This window comes from Amia ocellicauda, chromosome 9 (assembly GCF_036373705.1).
Source record: "Amia ocellicauda isolate fAmiCal2 chromosome 9, fAmiCal2.hap1, whole genome shotgun sequence".
Classification (NCBI taxonomy): Eukaryota; Metazoa; Chordata; class Actinopteri; order Amiiformes; family Amiidae; genus Amia; species Amia ocellicauda.
The window spans coordinates 11,115,990-11,132,221 of record NC_089858.1 but is presented as its reverse complement, the minus strand read 5'-3'; the positions used below and the strand labels follow the sequence as shown (position 1 = coordinate 11,132,221).

Below are 16,232 nucleotides of genomic sequence, written 5' to 3'. Positions count from 1 at the left end.
GCCTTTTTTTTTTTTCTCTGGAGGATATCCTGCCCAATTAAAGCAGAGCGCACACGGCATTCTCTTTTCTCACTACACGATCCCCAACAAGTGCTCTGCTATGTCGCTTAAAAAGAAAGAAAGAGATAGAAAAAAACGGACTATGTGATTTGCACATTTAATGAAATCAAAGACCACCACTGGGAGTGTGGTTTCATTCCTAGAAAGAGCTCTGTTGTGTTTTTGGTCAGGGCTGGTTATTTTATCCAAGGGGTTCCACCCATAATCCCACACATGTGACTGTCACTAGTTGCTTTGTGAGAGAAGAGATGAAGGAAACATCATCCTATTTGAACAGATACTTTGTTAAGTGAGTGGGGTAAAGCATCTAAACTAGTTTACTGTCTCTGTTCTTTTTGTTGTGTATCACATGATGTGTGGCTCCTTTTCACAGTTATGGCTGACAATTTAATTAGCCACACTCACTTGTGTTGTAGGCAAAAATAGCTTCTGAAAAGACGGCTTATCACAGCTGATTGGCAGGAAGTGAACAGCGGAAGCAAACTGATGTTGAGTCCCCAATGCTTTCATGAAAAAGGCCAGCAAAGAGATGTTTCCAAGAAACATTTTTCAACAGCCCATCTACGCACTGAAACAATATGTTCCTCTTTGAGAGTGCTTCACCTGCTCAATCCAAAAACACAAGACGTGCCAAGTTCCAAAAGTTATAAATCCCCAAGATGTAAAAAGCCTGTGCTGAATGGCTCAGAAGTCTACTATTAAGCCATGGTTACAATCATTTATTATATAGAATCACAATAACAGGATCAACCAAATAAAACCTAAACTGGACACTGTTTCAGTATAAGCTTTCCCCAGGAATTTACTAGTTGTCATGTCCACTACTTTACTCTGTGAATTCAAAAGATCCCTCCTAGCCAATGCCTTACTGAATAATTAATCAATTGAGTAAATTGCCACTTCACAATTAAGCACACCTACTTATGTGACATTTCTCCAAGGAAACGGTTCTCTCACTTTTTGTCAGTGGAAAAACTGAATTCTGGGTTAGATCTGCACAATCAGTTTAATTAGTTTAATAAACAGTTTAATTTATTTATATATTTTTAAAACACGCTATTATGATTTTTTTTAAACATGACATTAACATGCATTTGTTAAGATGGATGAAAATTAGGGGCCTAAAAAAAGTGTTCTTTTTAACTCTTCAGATTTATTTGATGTTTTTTTCATCAAGGTTACAAAGTTTAGAAAACACCTAAATCTAATGTTACCACAGGTTTACATACCAAATAAACAATGTTTCAGTCACGATAGTAAAATGTGGTATCGCAGTGCAGTGCCAAATGGGAAGATTTGACACCATATATACAATTGTATTTCACCAATAATATAACTACTGTTATTTTCCTTAGCCAACATCAAGACTTGAAGAGACATTCAATCTGCAACTCAATTCAACTTGGTTAATGGACTGAACATGCAAATCTAATGTAACTCATGGGCCCTAACCCTTTATCACCCATAGGTATGAATAATCTCTGCTCCTGCTCTTTTCCTTCACATATGTAACCTTTTAGTGGATGAGCTGAAAGGACCACAGTTGGAGAATCCCCCCCATGATATAAGGGTGAAAAAGCAGTGAAATTGTGTAACAGGAATGTTATAAGAACAGACAAATTATACAAATTAAGGTTCTGTTTTAATTTGTTTAATAATTACATTTCTGTTTTAGTTTTTACATTAATACGATCAGTAATCCTTTTATAAAACAAAGCTGATTAAATAGTATCCTGATGAATAAATTACTACATATATACATGTATATACATAATGGCATGTTCAAAGAATAAAAATATGTTTAAAAATGGCACTGATACAAGGCATAGCCAAAATAAATATTATATACCAGTTAGTTATATACAACCAAAAACAAAAGTTAGAAAAATAAGGTCTCAGATATTAGAGGAATTACTTATAATGCATTGGTTAGAGAATATGAATACACATTGTATTTTAAAAAAACTAGATCGTCTACAACTACTATTGGAATAATCATTTTTATGACTTTTGGAAACTGGCATTGCATCAATTTTAGAAAATGTCTGTGATAAACCTTAAAAACACGTTGAGCAATAAATCAGACAAGTTATAAACTTAAAAACTGGAGAGTTTCTTTAAAAACTTTAAAGGCTATGTTTAATTCATCTCTTATTTTTGTATATTTCAGTTTTTCAAGTTCCTTTCTACATTAAGCAGTGAAAAGCAGTTCTCTCTCATAGTACTGTTTCTGCCGGGGACTTGGAGCCAAGCTTCATCAGGCATGGTATTTTGCAAGAGGGAAATCAGGTCTGTCAATATTGTTGTCTTAGGTTTGAAAATTGAGCGTTGCAGTGTTTTTGGCTACCCTTAAGCTGAATGTGACGGCAAATCAATACAAGGGTAGAGGCCTGCTCACACACTGTTTTCAGCCCTGATGTTTTTCTCTGCCCAGCAAGTTAGTTTTACTGTAACAGCCCTGAGAAGTGGACACATTTTTTGTCCCCTAACCCTCTCTATTTCCCAGCAGCTCCAGTTAGTAATTTGGATGCTGGCGCGGATCGGTGCAGAGGGAGGCCGGGATCACAGGCCCGCATCCAGGGACGTTTTATGGGAGATTTCCAGATGGAACGGGCCTTTTCCTTCACAGCCGGTGTGGTTGCCTAAAACAGACAGCAGCATGAATAAGCCTGCAGCATAATGGGCCTACAATCATGGCAGGTGAATCTCAGGGCCTGTTTGTTAGCTTTCAAAAAAGGCATCCACGATAACTAACAGCTAAAAAAATTATTCTGACTACATGAATTAGTAATTAAGTTATTGAACGCCTTAGAGAACCAAAGGACCAACTCCTTGTTTAAATAATGTATTCAATTGAGCACTTTGACTGTAAAGGGTTAACACAAATGTGAGGAAGATGCTCCACATAGGAATGTTTTAGTTAATTAGCCATATCTGAGTCTTCCTTATGGGAGGATCGTCTACTATCCCGCAGTGATAAAAAGGGCATCATACACAGCAGCAGAGGGTGTAGCAGTTGAGTTTGGCTGCGTTCCTGCCTGTGCCTGCCAGTCTGTTGGTCTTCGGCAGAATGAGGATGAAGGCTATTGCCAAGGCCACGTGGTAGAAGCTATGGACGTAGGCGTAATCCCATTCCTGCAAGGCGGAGAGAAGACTTTGTTTAAAGAGTTCAGGGCATTGGGATCAAACTACACAGTCATGTTCCCTAGGAATCCATCTTTGGTGTTAATTATAGTCAGGATTTTATCGTTTCACTTGCCCTAGACACCGGTGTAGATTAAATCACATCTTTAACATACCAGCCAGTTGCAAATTTCCAACCCAGACCCTGATGACAAGCTTTAATGGGATAGAAGCAAGAAACCTCTGGCAAATAAAAAGCCAAATTAAGTACCAAGTTGTGATTTGCAACTGGCGGGTGGGCTACAGTTTGATGTAAACCAGACGACGTAAAGAAGACATTCTCTGTATTCAATGGGTTGGCAGCAGGCAAGGTAATTTGGAAGAGTGCAGAAGTAGGAAGCAGACTGTCGAGGAGTTGTGAAAGGTCTGTTTAAGGAGGGAAAAGAGTTTCCAGTACCTCGAAGTAGAACCTGAGCATCAGGGCCAGGGCTCCGAAGCAGAACCCCGGACCCACCTGCTGGGTGTACACAGTCTTTTCTGGGTACAGGCCTTTCTTCTCCTTCATCTTCTGCAACTGGAATACAAAAACACAAATTCAGCAATTCAGGACTTATATAGGGAGTCTGACAGAGTCACACAAAGCCTCTGCTGTACAGTATTTGACAATCTCTTGCTTGGCAACCTGAAAGCAAAATTTTGCGATGTAATGTTTCCAGTTCTCTGGGGGAACTTGAATGAAACTAGAATTGAGCCAGCTTTTGGCCCCGTCATCCTCATTACTAGTTTATTTCAGTTTTTCATATATAATATGACAGAGGCATTGAACCTGTGGGTAACAATGTGCTATAAAATAGATTTCACCAAAGACATGTTGGGAGGACAGAGAAAAGTCCCCATGACAGATTGATCTGAATAAACAGGTAAACAAAAAGTCACGACTATGACATTTTGAAAATAAATTCCTGCCCCACTGCAAGATTTGTGCTATTTTCAGAAGCTACCTGTACATTTACGATGTATCAATATGAAGTTGTAAAATAAACAGGTATGAAACAGGTAGAAACATTTTTTTTGTTTACCTTACAAAACATTTTAATCAGTCATTAAAAAATAATCAGATTTTGCATGGGTGGGCTTTCAATCCCCCAGAACCACAACATGAATTGTATCAGGCTTGCCACAAACTTTATTAAATAGGACAATATGGAAGGTTATACAACCATGTACACGCACACGAGCACACACATGAGCACACACACACACACACATATATATATATGAGATGTGGCCAACAGTTTTTATCAAGTGGTTTAACAAGGTATTTTAAGTAACTCACTTTCCAGATAGAGTTTGAAAAAGCTGTTAAAATCATTAACAGAGGTGTCAATGACAAGAAACATGAAACATGTGGAAACATTTATTGAGGGGAAAAATGAACAGTTTTGGAACTGTACTGTATTGTACATTAAAGAAACAAACAAGAAAGCTTTTCAGCTGCATTTCACAACGTCTCTTCTACATATAAATGAAACCAAGCCTTTTGTAGTTATGTCCAAATAAACACATACATTTTAATGAAATAAATTGCATTTTTGGTGATTTTATATTTTATTTGATGTATTATTTAAAAGTGACAGGTTTGAAATGAAGCAGATGTTACTGCTGATAGCAGTGCTTGATAGTATAAATAATACAGAACTGCCATGATTAATTTCAGACATTGAGAAATACCTGGATGTCAGTACCACTTACCCATTTGACAGTAATCATCAATACAGCTGTCCCGATTGGCCCAGAATAAATGCCATAGCCCCAGCGATCTTGATAGATACGCACTGCAGTTGTGAGGATCCCAAACATGGTCAGAGTGGATCTTTTGGGTTCATCAAAGTCTCCCAGAGCTTCGAAGAGCAAAAGCAAACAATCAAAAAACATTGTAATGACTGGAAGACATATTGCAATATCTCGTGGCTACAGGGGTACAGGGGCATTTGGACTCCAAAGTCACACCACGACTAACCACAGTAAAGCATCTCAAAAGGGTCAGACCCGCTTGAAAGCAAGTGTAATGTACTCATTTTATGTCACTGAGGTGCACCACCTCCTATTCCCAACAGAGGGTGCACTAACAACACTTCCTGCCCATTACACTGATCACTTCATGAACAACTTGTATGGGTGGGCTGACTCTAAAACAACAGAGCAAACATACCGTATGCTGCAGTAAATCTTACATGATACTCAAGAACTGGAACAAGGTAAGAGCAGTCAATGTGACATCAACTCTTAGAGAACACACAGTATGAAATAATTTTGAGCCTATGCTTGTTCTTATGGTAAGGTGGCACACATACCTATCAGAGTAACCCACATTGAGATGGCTGTTCCGTAAACACTGAAATACTCCAGTATCTCATATTTCATAAAGCACAGTATTGACAATCCAGGGCCATCGCACGCATGGTAAATCTGAAATAACAAGAGAAGCACAGAACATAAAAGCACTGCAAAGTAAATATGAGCATACAAGTGTGCGAGAAGAATGATCAAAACGGACGGGGTTCAGGAAAAGCAAGAAACCAATTTCCAGTGAAGCAGCTGAAGTATAAAGTCTTCATTCAGTTGATATGTTTATTGTTGGACAAGACTAAGATGCTTTCACCACTCCCTGGTTTCTGTGCCGAAAACAACATTTTCCATTTCTGAAGCATGCGATCCCAGACTATGATACAGCATGGCATGTGAATGCTAAGCATGATCCACTGCCTCTGCATTCACACCTGTCTCCTAAGCAGAACAGCAAAGATCATAACACATTCCACAGAAGGCCGAAACCAACTGTCACACTGACAGATTCCCAAACACAGCTACTCTGCACTTTACATCGCTGGGGGAGATTTAAACTACATGTGTTTGGAGGCCCGGGAACAGAGAACTACCAGAAAACATTTATCAAGGCTATAAATGAACAAACATCATTCCTATCTCATATGAAGTAACAGCAGGTTGAAAACAGTATTTTGGTGTCCAGTGTCTTTACTTGATGAAGTGGAGTCTGATGTTTATTAAAGTATGAATGGCAAAGGCATCCAAAGAATTTAAGAACTTTCGAAGAAAAATAATCAATGCTTGTTGAGAAAAAAGTGAAAGCAGTATTAATGTTACTTTTAACAATGTAATGAATCCTTAGATACTTTTAAAAAATGAATATATTTTGGACCTTACATTAAATACATTAAATATTTTTTTAATGATAAAAAAACATGCCACATCTAACAAAATATAGTGGTGGCTGGAAAATAATTCAGCTCAAACTAATGGAATAGGACAATATAAAAATATGAATAAAGAGGACTGTACAGATTTAAAGGCTGAGAATCAACAAGATGACTCATTCACTCTGTGGTATAGAAACACACTCATACAGCTCCTGCTACACAATATAGTCACACAGTCCAAACACAACGCAAAACATTGTAACTAGAGCAGAATCAGAACTGGAAATTGAACGCTGCCAAGCAGTCTAGTGTTAACACACATGGCCAATGTACAAGAAGATAAAGGGTAACCTTACCGCGACAAAGAACATGGTAAAGAAATAAACCATAGCTTCCATGTGGAATCCACGCTTGGCTGCCACGCTGATGGCGGGCATGAATGCCAGGCTGCTGACGGTGGGCAGTAACATCTTGGCAATAATCGAACCCATCACTGGTGAGTGCAGGAACCTTGATTTGCAGGTCTGGTTGATGCCCTCACAATGCAAGTGAATGATTGTGGGCTGCAGCGTTTCCTATGTTGGGGGTATTCAGTGAGAGGACTGGCACAGCTGTCTGAGGGAGCCCTTTAAAATTTAAATGCCTGACACTGGGACTTTTTATACGCAGATCCATCAGGACTGAAGCAGCTGTTTTCAGACTGACTGCACTGCACAATCCCTTTAAGACGTGCAGTGGAGACATTCTATAATCCTGAAGAGAGTGAGGTTTGTGTCACTCTCTATCACTCCATCTACTGAAGCCCAGTTACAAAAGTGTATATAGTAAAATATCAATCTATACACAAAATTACTGGCAGGATTATCAAAGGTGTATTCCTGAAATTATTCATACTTAACTGTTATTTGTTAACAGGTTAACTGGTTAACGTTATATGACAATAGTATTATGTATATAAAATGTCTATGAAGATGTCTCTATCCAGAAAAGGTTTAAATATTGTTTAACCAAACATTTCTGTATCAAGGCATTATGCGAATACATCAAACCTGGCAATATGGCTTCAGGAACCAAAAAATAAAAAATAAAAATAGGTGATTACATATAAATTATAATGAAGGGCCAAGAAATGCTTGGGGTTAATTAATCTTTCAGTGCTACCTCATCAGACACTGAGGTTTGGTGAGGGCAAGGAGACCACTGAATGAGAAAAGGAATGGCTTATGTATTCAGACTGATATCAATTGCAGAAACAATGAAGGTCATGTGATGACATCACAAACCAGTGTGGTTATTATACACACACTGGGAGGATCCATTTTTCCATCCCCTTAAAATCCTGACTTGCAGTGAGTAAAACATGCGTACCATTATTGTAAAAGCTGAAGCTTTCACACAAAATACAAATTTGTAGTCTATTTAAAAAAAAAAAAAACAGTACCAACTTCTCCCAATCACCAGAAGCATATCTTGGAGTAGGTTTGCCATGCCAAATGTTGCACATTGCTGTTGTGTGTGGTGTGGTCACTGCCTGGGTTTCTAAGGAGTACAGTTGTCCAGCCTTGCCTTTCTCTGTCCTGCTCAGCTGTCACACCTGTTTCTGGGAGGGAGACCAGTGGAATACAAAGGGTCTTCTGTGGGGGCCAAACTCACGCATGGAATCTGGAATGTGCCGATGAAATACGATCTCCCAGGAAGACTGTAGGCAGGTTTGGGTCTAGGCACACCAAGAGGGTTTTTGGTACTTGCACTGTGACCATAAAGACCAGGGGAGGGAGGGGGGTCAACGTCTTCCATCTCACGTTCCATGACCCTCTGGCCCGTCAGTGCTGGGTGTCTTTTTTAAATTGAAATGTGGACACAAGCATTTAGGGCCAAAGCTTAGTGGGGCTCTATTTTTAGATCTCTGACAGACAGTCACTGGTAGAAAGGGAAATGAAAAAGGTGAAAGGCAAATACTTTCTCCTTTTCCCGAAACCATAAACCAGTTGAATCTCTTTTGTAAGACATTGACTGCTCTGAGTGTAACTCTGAATTGCAAAGTCCAGGAGGCTGAAACAGTGGAGTTATCTATAATTTTCTGTTTCCCTTCCTTGATAGTTGTATGTTCTCATGAATGCATTTACTGTAATTATTTTACATATAAAAACAATCATTAAAATCAAAGTCATTATTTCAGGACATTTTGGACAAGAGCCCTTCCCTGGCGATGTACAAAGAAAGTGCTGAGCTGTAAACTTGTTTATTTTTCAAGAATCGTGTGGACAGTATTACATCTATAACAGAAACCACTCTCCTTTCCAAGAGTTTCAAAAGCTCTGAGGGAGAAGGCAAACTCTTTTTTGTGTCTGAGGAGCAAAGACTGATCTGACAGCTGTAACATGTATATAAAAGAGATACATCTTTTTTGTGGCACATCTTATTGTTATAGTACGTATTTATTTTCCGGTTTTGTACGCGATGGTGTACATTGGATCTCACTGAGACCGATCAATTTGCATGCTTGTGGTCCATGTGGAACATTTTAGGTAAGATTAACAAGCCAGCGGCAGTAATGTTTGACTGATTGCATTAACACGGTGTAACCCTTCTCCTGGCAGGCAGGCTGCACGCTGTGAGCCTGTCCAGAATGAGCCTGAAGTGTAGAAAGGATGGAACGGGATTTAGTACAGGCAACTGTGCAGCCGACAGCTTTGGCTATGAAAGTAACCTGGGCCACAGGCCAATGATTTACCAAGAGATTTGCATCTCATGATGGCTTTCTTTATGAACCACGGAGTAACAGCTGCTACGCCTATGGTACGAATCCAGTGCTGGAGAATAAATGAAGTGTGTTGAGAATAAAAGACACGACACACACTGGTTACTCCCTTAAATAAAAGCTGTGTTTGATATATATATATATATATATATATATATATATATATATATATATATATATCCGATTTAATTAACAGATTCAAGCCAAAGTGTATCTTCTGTCCTTTTTTTTCACCACCAAAGAAATTTTGATTTATTTTAATTGGCGTTATTGCTTTCTCAGACAAAAATAATAATTAAAAGCTAGGACAGAGTGTCCCTGGTGCTTCCGAGAGCTTCTTAATATCTAATTGTCATGTTGAGTTCAAGGATCAGTGTGTGAATTTATTTATCATTTTGTCAGGTTGATAAAATAAAAGTCTCAGTTGAATTACAGGTATGTGGAGCAGGTTCACATCTAGACATATTAACCTGACATTTAAGTAATGTAAATACACTGATACACGTTACTTGTAGGCCTATTAATGGCGTCTACCCAGCATCATATGTGTAGGTTTAGGGGGGGACAGGGGGCATCAATTTGTCCTCCTTAATATTAGGCATCATTTATGGGGGGGAAGGGAGGGGCATGCCCCCAAAATGAATGTCACCCCCACATCTGAAACTAAAGTTACACCACTGCCCAGCATATATTACAATAACAAAATACCAATAGAGACCAAAGCACATATGGTGTGATTGTAAAAAGGCCCAGAAAGCCTACTAGAACTTAATCTAAAACCCTGATGTACACCCGTCTAAACCTCCTAAAGGCCTTTTACATATTTGAACTATAAGGTTGTGTGGAAATGGACTGGCAGTTCTGAACCAAACCAGCTGAACTACAACCTGAGTTATTAGGTGTTCGTCTTTGAAAATATCTGCCCCTTTACCATAAACTCTCAATCGGTTTTCAATCCTCAGTGTCTGGTGATATAATGAGAAAATGGGCTTGTATTGTAGTAGTCAGAGTTTGGTGTGATTCAGAAATGCATTATTTGTGATAAGGCAAGGTAAGCACTCACAAATTTACATCTAAGCTCAATTTCTGTAATATAGGAAAATAAATACATTCATTATAGAGAAAACATCTGTAAAGTGCATTATGATTTGCAACACATCCCACAGCATGTGTGGATCCTTTTACCGTGCAAAAGAATTGATAAGAGTATCCTGGAAACTCTCTAAGGCCCCCTTATGATGCAATCAGTAGAATTCCCACTTTCAAGACATAAGATACTTTCTTCTCTGCCAGAAAGCCTAAACCTTTTTCTAAGGCACGAGAATGGTTTCTATATGACTAATCATAAAGGTGTAAAATAGATCTGAGAAACATGTCCTGCACACAACATTTCAGCAACTAGATGTGTGAGTTGACGTGTCAGGCATCAACAGGTGCAAACATGGGATGTTTCTGGGAGAAAAACAACGAAAACTTATTGACAACACATTGAGCACGAAGACTGAGACTGAGTTAGTGGATGAACACTAATAAACTCTGATCTCCCCAGATGAGGTGGTGTGTGTGTGTGGGTAAGGAAGATGGGTGGGAGGGGGTTTGCTGGTACAAGAGACTTAGGAGGAGATTGAGAGAGGAAGATTAGGGATCAGGAGGCTGCAGGCTTTGGGTCTGGGAGCAAGAAGCAGGGGGGAGTCGAGTGGCTGCCTGACTGGGTTTTCATTGGGAAACGGCAACTTCCTCTCTGTCTGTCTGTGAGCTGCTCTCAGAGCCTGAGAGCTTGGCTGGGAAAGTCACTAGGGCTCTGCTCCACTCCAAGGACTCAGCAGCCCAAAGTCTGGCACCGGGAGCTTGTGTTTTTATAGGCGTTCCTATTGCCTGCTGCCACTTTCTTTCCTGCCTGCTATTTTGGGAGGGAGAGAGGGATGCAGGGTTGCACCTTGCAATTCAACAGCTTGCTGGGCACAAACACAGAGAAGGCACCTTCTGAACAAACAAACAAGCAGACAAAAAACACAAGCCCACAGCTCCTCCAAGTATTGATTTTCTCCTAAACCCCACAGCCTGCAGTGTAGGTAAGTGAGTAAATATTTAGATTTTACAGCCTGTGTCTCTAGTCTGTTTTTAAACCTTTCTGTAACCTTGTGTTTCTTCTGAAATGAACAGCAACTTTTCAGCTTCACAAGCCAATGATCTGTGCTTTCCCGGAGCAAAACAAATCCAAATTTGAATACATTTATAAACAAAACAAAAAATAATAACTTTTGTGTGAGGCTGCACAGAGCATAATTTTGGAAAAATCTTGGAATGGTAAAATTGCACATAGAAAATGAAGAATCCAAACGTGCAAAATTGATCACTTGTTGGATTTTTCAGTAACACACCTCCTGTTTTTTTCTTTACAACTTTAATATTGTGTAGTGTCTGACAGCACCTGTGGTGTTAACAAAATGATTTCAGCCTTCAGTCATGAAATATTCAGCTATATTAAACAAGAATAACAGATAATTAAATTTGACAAAACCCATCAGTAAATGCACATTGTCTGAATTGGAAAACCAGTTCTGTGCATTACAATTTCAATTAATTAATGTATTGATTGATTGATTTTGAATAATATGAATTATTATTATGATTATGATTAATAATATTAATATAGAAAATGTTAATGTTTAAAAAGTATTAAAAACTATTTAAACTACAGTTTGGAAAACTAGTCATATTCTTGCAGAGAATTCTGTTTTTATATCCGTTTATCAATGGTGCATGATGGGACATGACAGGATGCAGTAAAAACACAGCAGAGGAATGCAATAAGGAGGCTAAAGAGAATAAGAGTGGTAAATTTGAAATGAGAAGTATGTGACATCCATGTGTTTATTTACAAAAACAAAGGGAGGGAGATTGATCTTGGTCTTCACCAGTGATTTTCACAATTTTGAGTCTTTATAATATTTTGACCTCATCTCTGAATGTATTAATTTGGTTGTGAAGATGATTTTAATCAAACAAAAATGAATGAAAGAAAGAAAGCACAGTATTATCTTTTCTCTTGGTGAAATTATTATTTTGGCTGCAGAAATACAATGCAATACAATGTAATGATTGATTGTTTTGATGTGCATGGTTGCTGTGCTCTTTTAGATATCCAACCAGATCTAATAGAAAAACAATCAAATATATTACATTGTTGTAAAATGTGAGAATTAAACTAATTGTTTTTTGTTTTTATGTTTTTACCTACTCTAAAAAATAGAAATAGAAATAAAATAAAATCTGGTAACTAGCAATGTATTTTTGGTGATATTTCAAATGTTCCTCATTAGTTGTCTTAATGAATACATATAATCACTTTCTTTATAGAGTATTACTGTTATTCTTCTGAAATGGAACTTTAAAAGATCTGCAATTAAAACAGTTTAAGGGATTGTTAGCTTCTATCTGAAATTGGATACGAGGCTTGTCACATTAAAAAGTATTTGCTGCCCACCCTCACCAAAATGCATTAAAATGTGTAAAGCAATTGATTTAACTTCCATCAAGGAAAACCATCTGCCAATGGAGGAAGGTAGCTAACTTGGCCAGACATCATTTGTTTCTAATGAGGGCACTGAAGTTGACCTGAGTACAAACAGAACTTAAAAATAACTATACTGTTTGTGTTAAAGGGAAGCCTATATTTGGCATGTATGAGTCAAAACTCTGAGACTTTCTGCCTTGTTTAGTCTGAACAAGCCAACATCCATAAACCATATAAAAAAATAATGATGTATATATTATGTATAAATATATAAATCACAGAGTTTTATATTATTGTTTTTCATTACCTTGATCTTTGGTGTTGGAAGAATTATACACAATAAAAAATTGTCTAATAAGCTAGCCAGAGTAGTTTATGAGTGATAAAGTGAGGCAGTTTGTGTGAGACGAGTGTATTAGTCCTAAGTACTCAGGACAAACACTGCCAGGAATAATGCTGCGGATTAAGGTAACAAGATTGCTGGCTGTAAAAACCACAGTGAACATTAAGCAAATTCTTCTATCCTTTACGAGCCTACATTCCTGCGATTTGGGGATAGTGAACACTAAGACTTAGGCTTGCCACAAAACATAAAACTCAGAACACAAACACTAGAAAACAGTACACTAAAATTCTAATTAGTACCATAAAAAACACTGGAGTAGTCATATTCTGAGTCACCTGAACCATATACAAAGATCCCCTTTACATTCTGAGAAGAGCAAGGTAGGTATCTGTGTATTAAGAAATGTGAGGGTGGAAGGCAATGATCCCAGTGTGAGAAAGGGAATTAAAAAAATTGTAGTCGTACAGTGAGCATGTCAGAGTCATGTGCATGTCTTAGAAGTTACAGGCAAGGGAAGCTTTCATTTACACATCCTTTCCCTTAGGGAAACCAATGTAAATGCAATGGTGTTTGTGGCTTATCACACACCCACTGAGACAACACACAAGCAGGAGCACAGCTGTAAGCAAAAGATACACTGGGGTAAATGGTGACAGTTTCAAAGTTTATGGGACAAAAAAGGGAGTTGTTCGTAACATTGGGAACACATGACGGTAAACCCACGAGTTGAAATGGATGATGTCAGAAAGAGACCACCTGCAGCCACTGCTGTAAATTGCACATACCCACCATGTGACTTCATTGCAGCCCTGTAACAGGGGCGTACTTGTTTCATGTTAGTGATTTGCTTTTGACTTTACATCACAAGGTAACTCAGTGATTAAGTACAGCAGTGCTGCCCAAACAGGTCCTAGGGAGTGCCTATCCAGTATGTCTCCCTAAATCACTCATTTCAAAAGCCTGGTTATTGATCAATTATGCAAATAACTTGTTCAATTAAAGGAACTCTGGCCACTGAGGGCTGAAAAGAGTAGTTCATTTTCTTCATACCAACTCTCTAAATAACTTAATTTAACAAATCACCTGCTTAATTGATCAATATTAAATAGCTCCAGATGTTAAGAACTTCATGATTTAAGGTTACCTATGAAACCTGTTGGATAGGGGCTCAGGAGGACTGGGTTTGAGCAGCACTGAGGTACAACAACGATTCTGTACCTCCCATACAAATATGACTCTCCCAACATCAGTTGTGCAGGTTAGTCTGTTGCCACTATTGAATTTGTGTGGTAGCTATAGGAAGAGTCTGTAGGAAATGATGTTCATGTGTGTAGTAATGTGTAAAGGTCACCCCACCAGTAACTAAAATGAAAACAAAATACAATGATTTTAATAGTTCAAGTGATAAAGGCACCTACTAAATTATTTGTAATATTATTAATAATAATTTTAATAACATTACAAAAAATAATACAGAATTAAACATACAATGTACAAGATATAGAGAAATCCAAATAGATAATAGATTAAATTAGACTATCGTACACTGGTAACAGGTTTAGTCAGCCATTCTCAAACTATATAACTCCTGTGGTCCACTTCCTTGCATGCTTTCAATCTTAAAAAAGAAAAAAATCCCAGTGAAAACAAAGAAGAGGAGGTTTAAGAGCAGGAGCCCTGGCTACACTGTGCATGGTCTACTGTATCCTCCAGGGCAGCCAGGGTGGGGTGGCAGGTTGAAGAGGGTTCTGTTTATTATAAACTCCTGCAGCGACTGACGGGGAGGCCGCGGCCCTCAGAATCTGAAGCAAAAAACGCCTGTCTCTGTTGTGAGTGGTAGCCGAGGCCTGGGACAGACTGAACTGTCTGTAAAAGCCTGTGTTTTGCGGCTGGCGATACTCCAGCTGTGTCTGGGAGTTTAATGAACTCCAGGTGTTCCTCAGGGTAGTTTAAGACACCTGTCACCAATATTCAATGCCAGGAAAACCCAGACTGCAAACAGAGCTAGACGATCTGCTTGCTTATTTTAAGAAGCCTACCTAACTAAAAATGTGTGTCTGGGGAGAAGGGGAGCTTTTGAGTGGGGGGTTGGGGGTATGATGGGGAGGGCAGGGGGGGATGGGAGATGGACCATCCACTGTGTGCTTTTATATCTCTTTCAATAAAACATTGTATATGGCTTTCTTCAGCAGCAGTTACAAGCCATCAGCAGAGTCTTTGTTTACTTGCTGAACAAATACAGGTTGGGTTTTCAAAATGTCTCAGACTATTTAAGAACTCTTAACCCTTGCAACAGCAAAGTTTAATATCTTTAATATCCAACCTCGAAACCTCCACATCAATTAGTTTTCAACCTTAAAATGGCCAAAGTAGAGGTGAGCACACCTTTCTGGGCTAGAGCTTTGAGTTCAATAAATGAGCTAAATTTGGTCAGGTCACCATAAATTCACACTTTCTATTTGGATCAATTGTGTGTTGATCCGTTAAACAGATATTTTGTTTATTAAGGAATTGAGAGATAATATGTAACTAAAACCCCCAAGACCTAGTAGCCATCATGGATCACAGTTGGCTGTTCCTCAATAAGTGAAAAAAAATAAAAAATACATATATATATATATATATATATATATATATATATATATATATATATATATATATATATATATATATATATATATGTTCCAAGTCATTAAAAAAAACAAAAAAAAACAGAATTAATATAGCTTACCTTTCCTTACCTACCCCATCTGGAGTGGATTCTGACTGTCCAGGCCCATAGCTGGCTAACCCTTATGTAGAGTTTGGAACAACACAATGCAAAATAAAACTTTTTGACACAAATAATTAAAAAAAAAGAAAAACACTAAAGAAAACGAACACTTTCACCTGGATCACTCTTCGCTTTTATGAACACAACTGTGTCTGCGTTTTCTCCAGCTCTTCAAAAATATTAATTAACAGCAAGTGTAATCCAGACTAATTTAATGTTTTTGAGTTGTTGAGGAGGGGGGATAAAACACTTAAGCTATCACTCTTCAAAAAAAGATCTCAACATGAATCTGATAATCATCATCCTGTGTTCAAGGCTTATATACTAATTGATAGGAAACCTGGTCAGGAACTATAGAACAAGATCATTACTGATATAGGCTGCTAGAATATAGTGCATAATTAATCTTCTATATTCCTTTCCTTGAGTTTTAG

The 16,232-nt window shown here is 38.1% G+C and overlaps 1 protein-coding gene across 1 annotated transcript; it reads right to left on the bottom strand.

The window, feature by feature from the left end:
- Positions 1–1,703: 1,703 nt before the first annotated feature.
- On the bottom strand, positions 1,704–7,013 carry mymk (myomaker, myoblast fusion factor). The gene is made up of 6 exons (XM_066712505.1): positions 6,758–7,013; positions 5,538–5,652; positions 4,936–5,084; positions 3,641–3,757; positions 3,055–3,195; positions 1,704–2,702 (listed from the first exon to the last, which is right to left on the bottom strand). The coding sequence occupies exons 1-6, from the start codon at positions 6,890–6,892 to the stop codon at positions 2,556–2,558; spliced, it is 804 nt and encodes a 267-aa protein (XP_066568602.1). The 5' UTR covers positions 6,893–7,013; the 3' UTR covers positions 1,704–2,555.
- Positions 7,014–16,232: the final 9,219 nt, after the last annotated feature.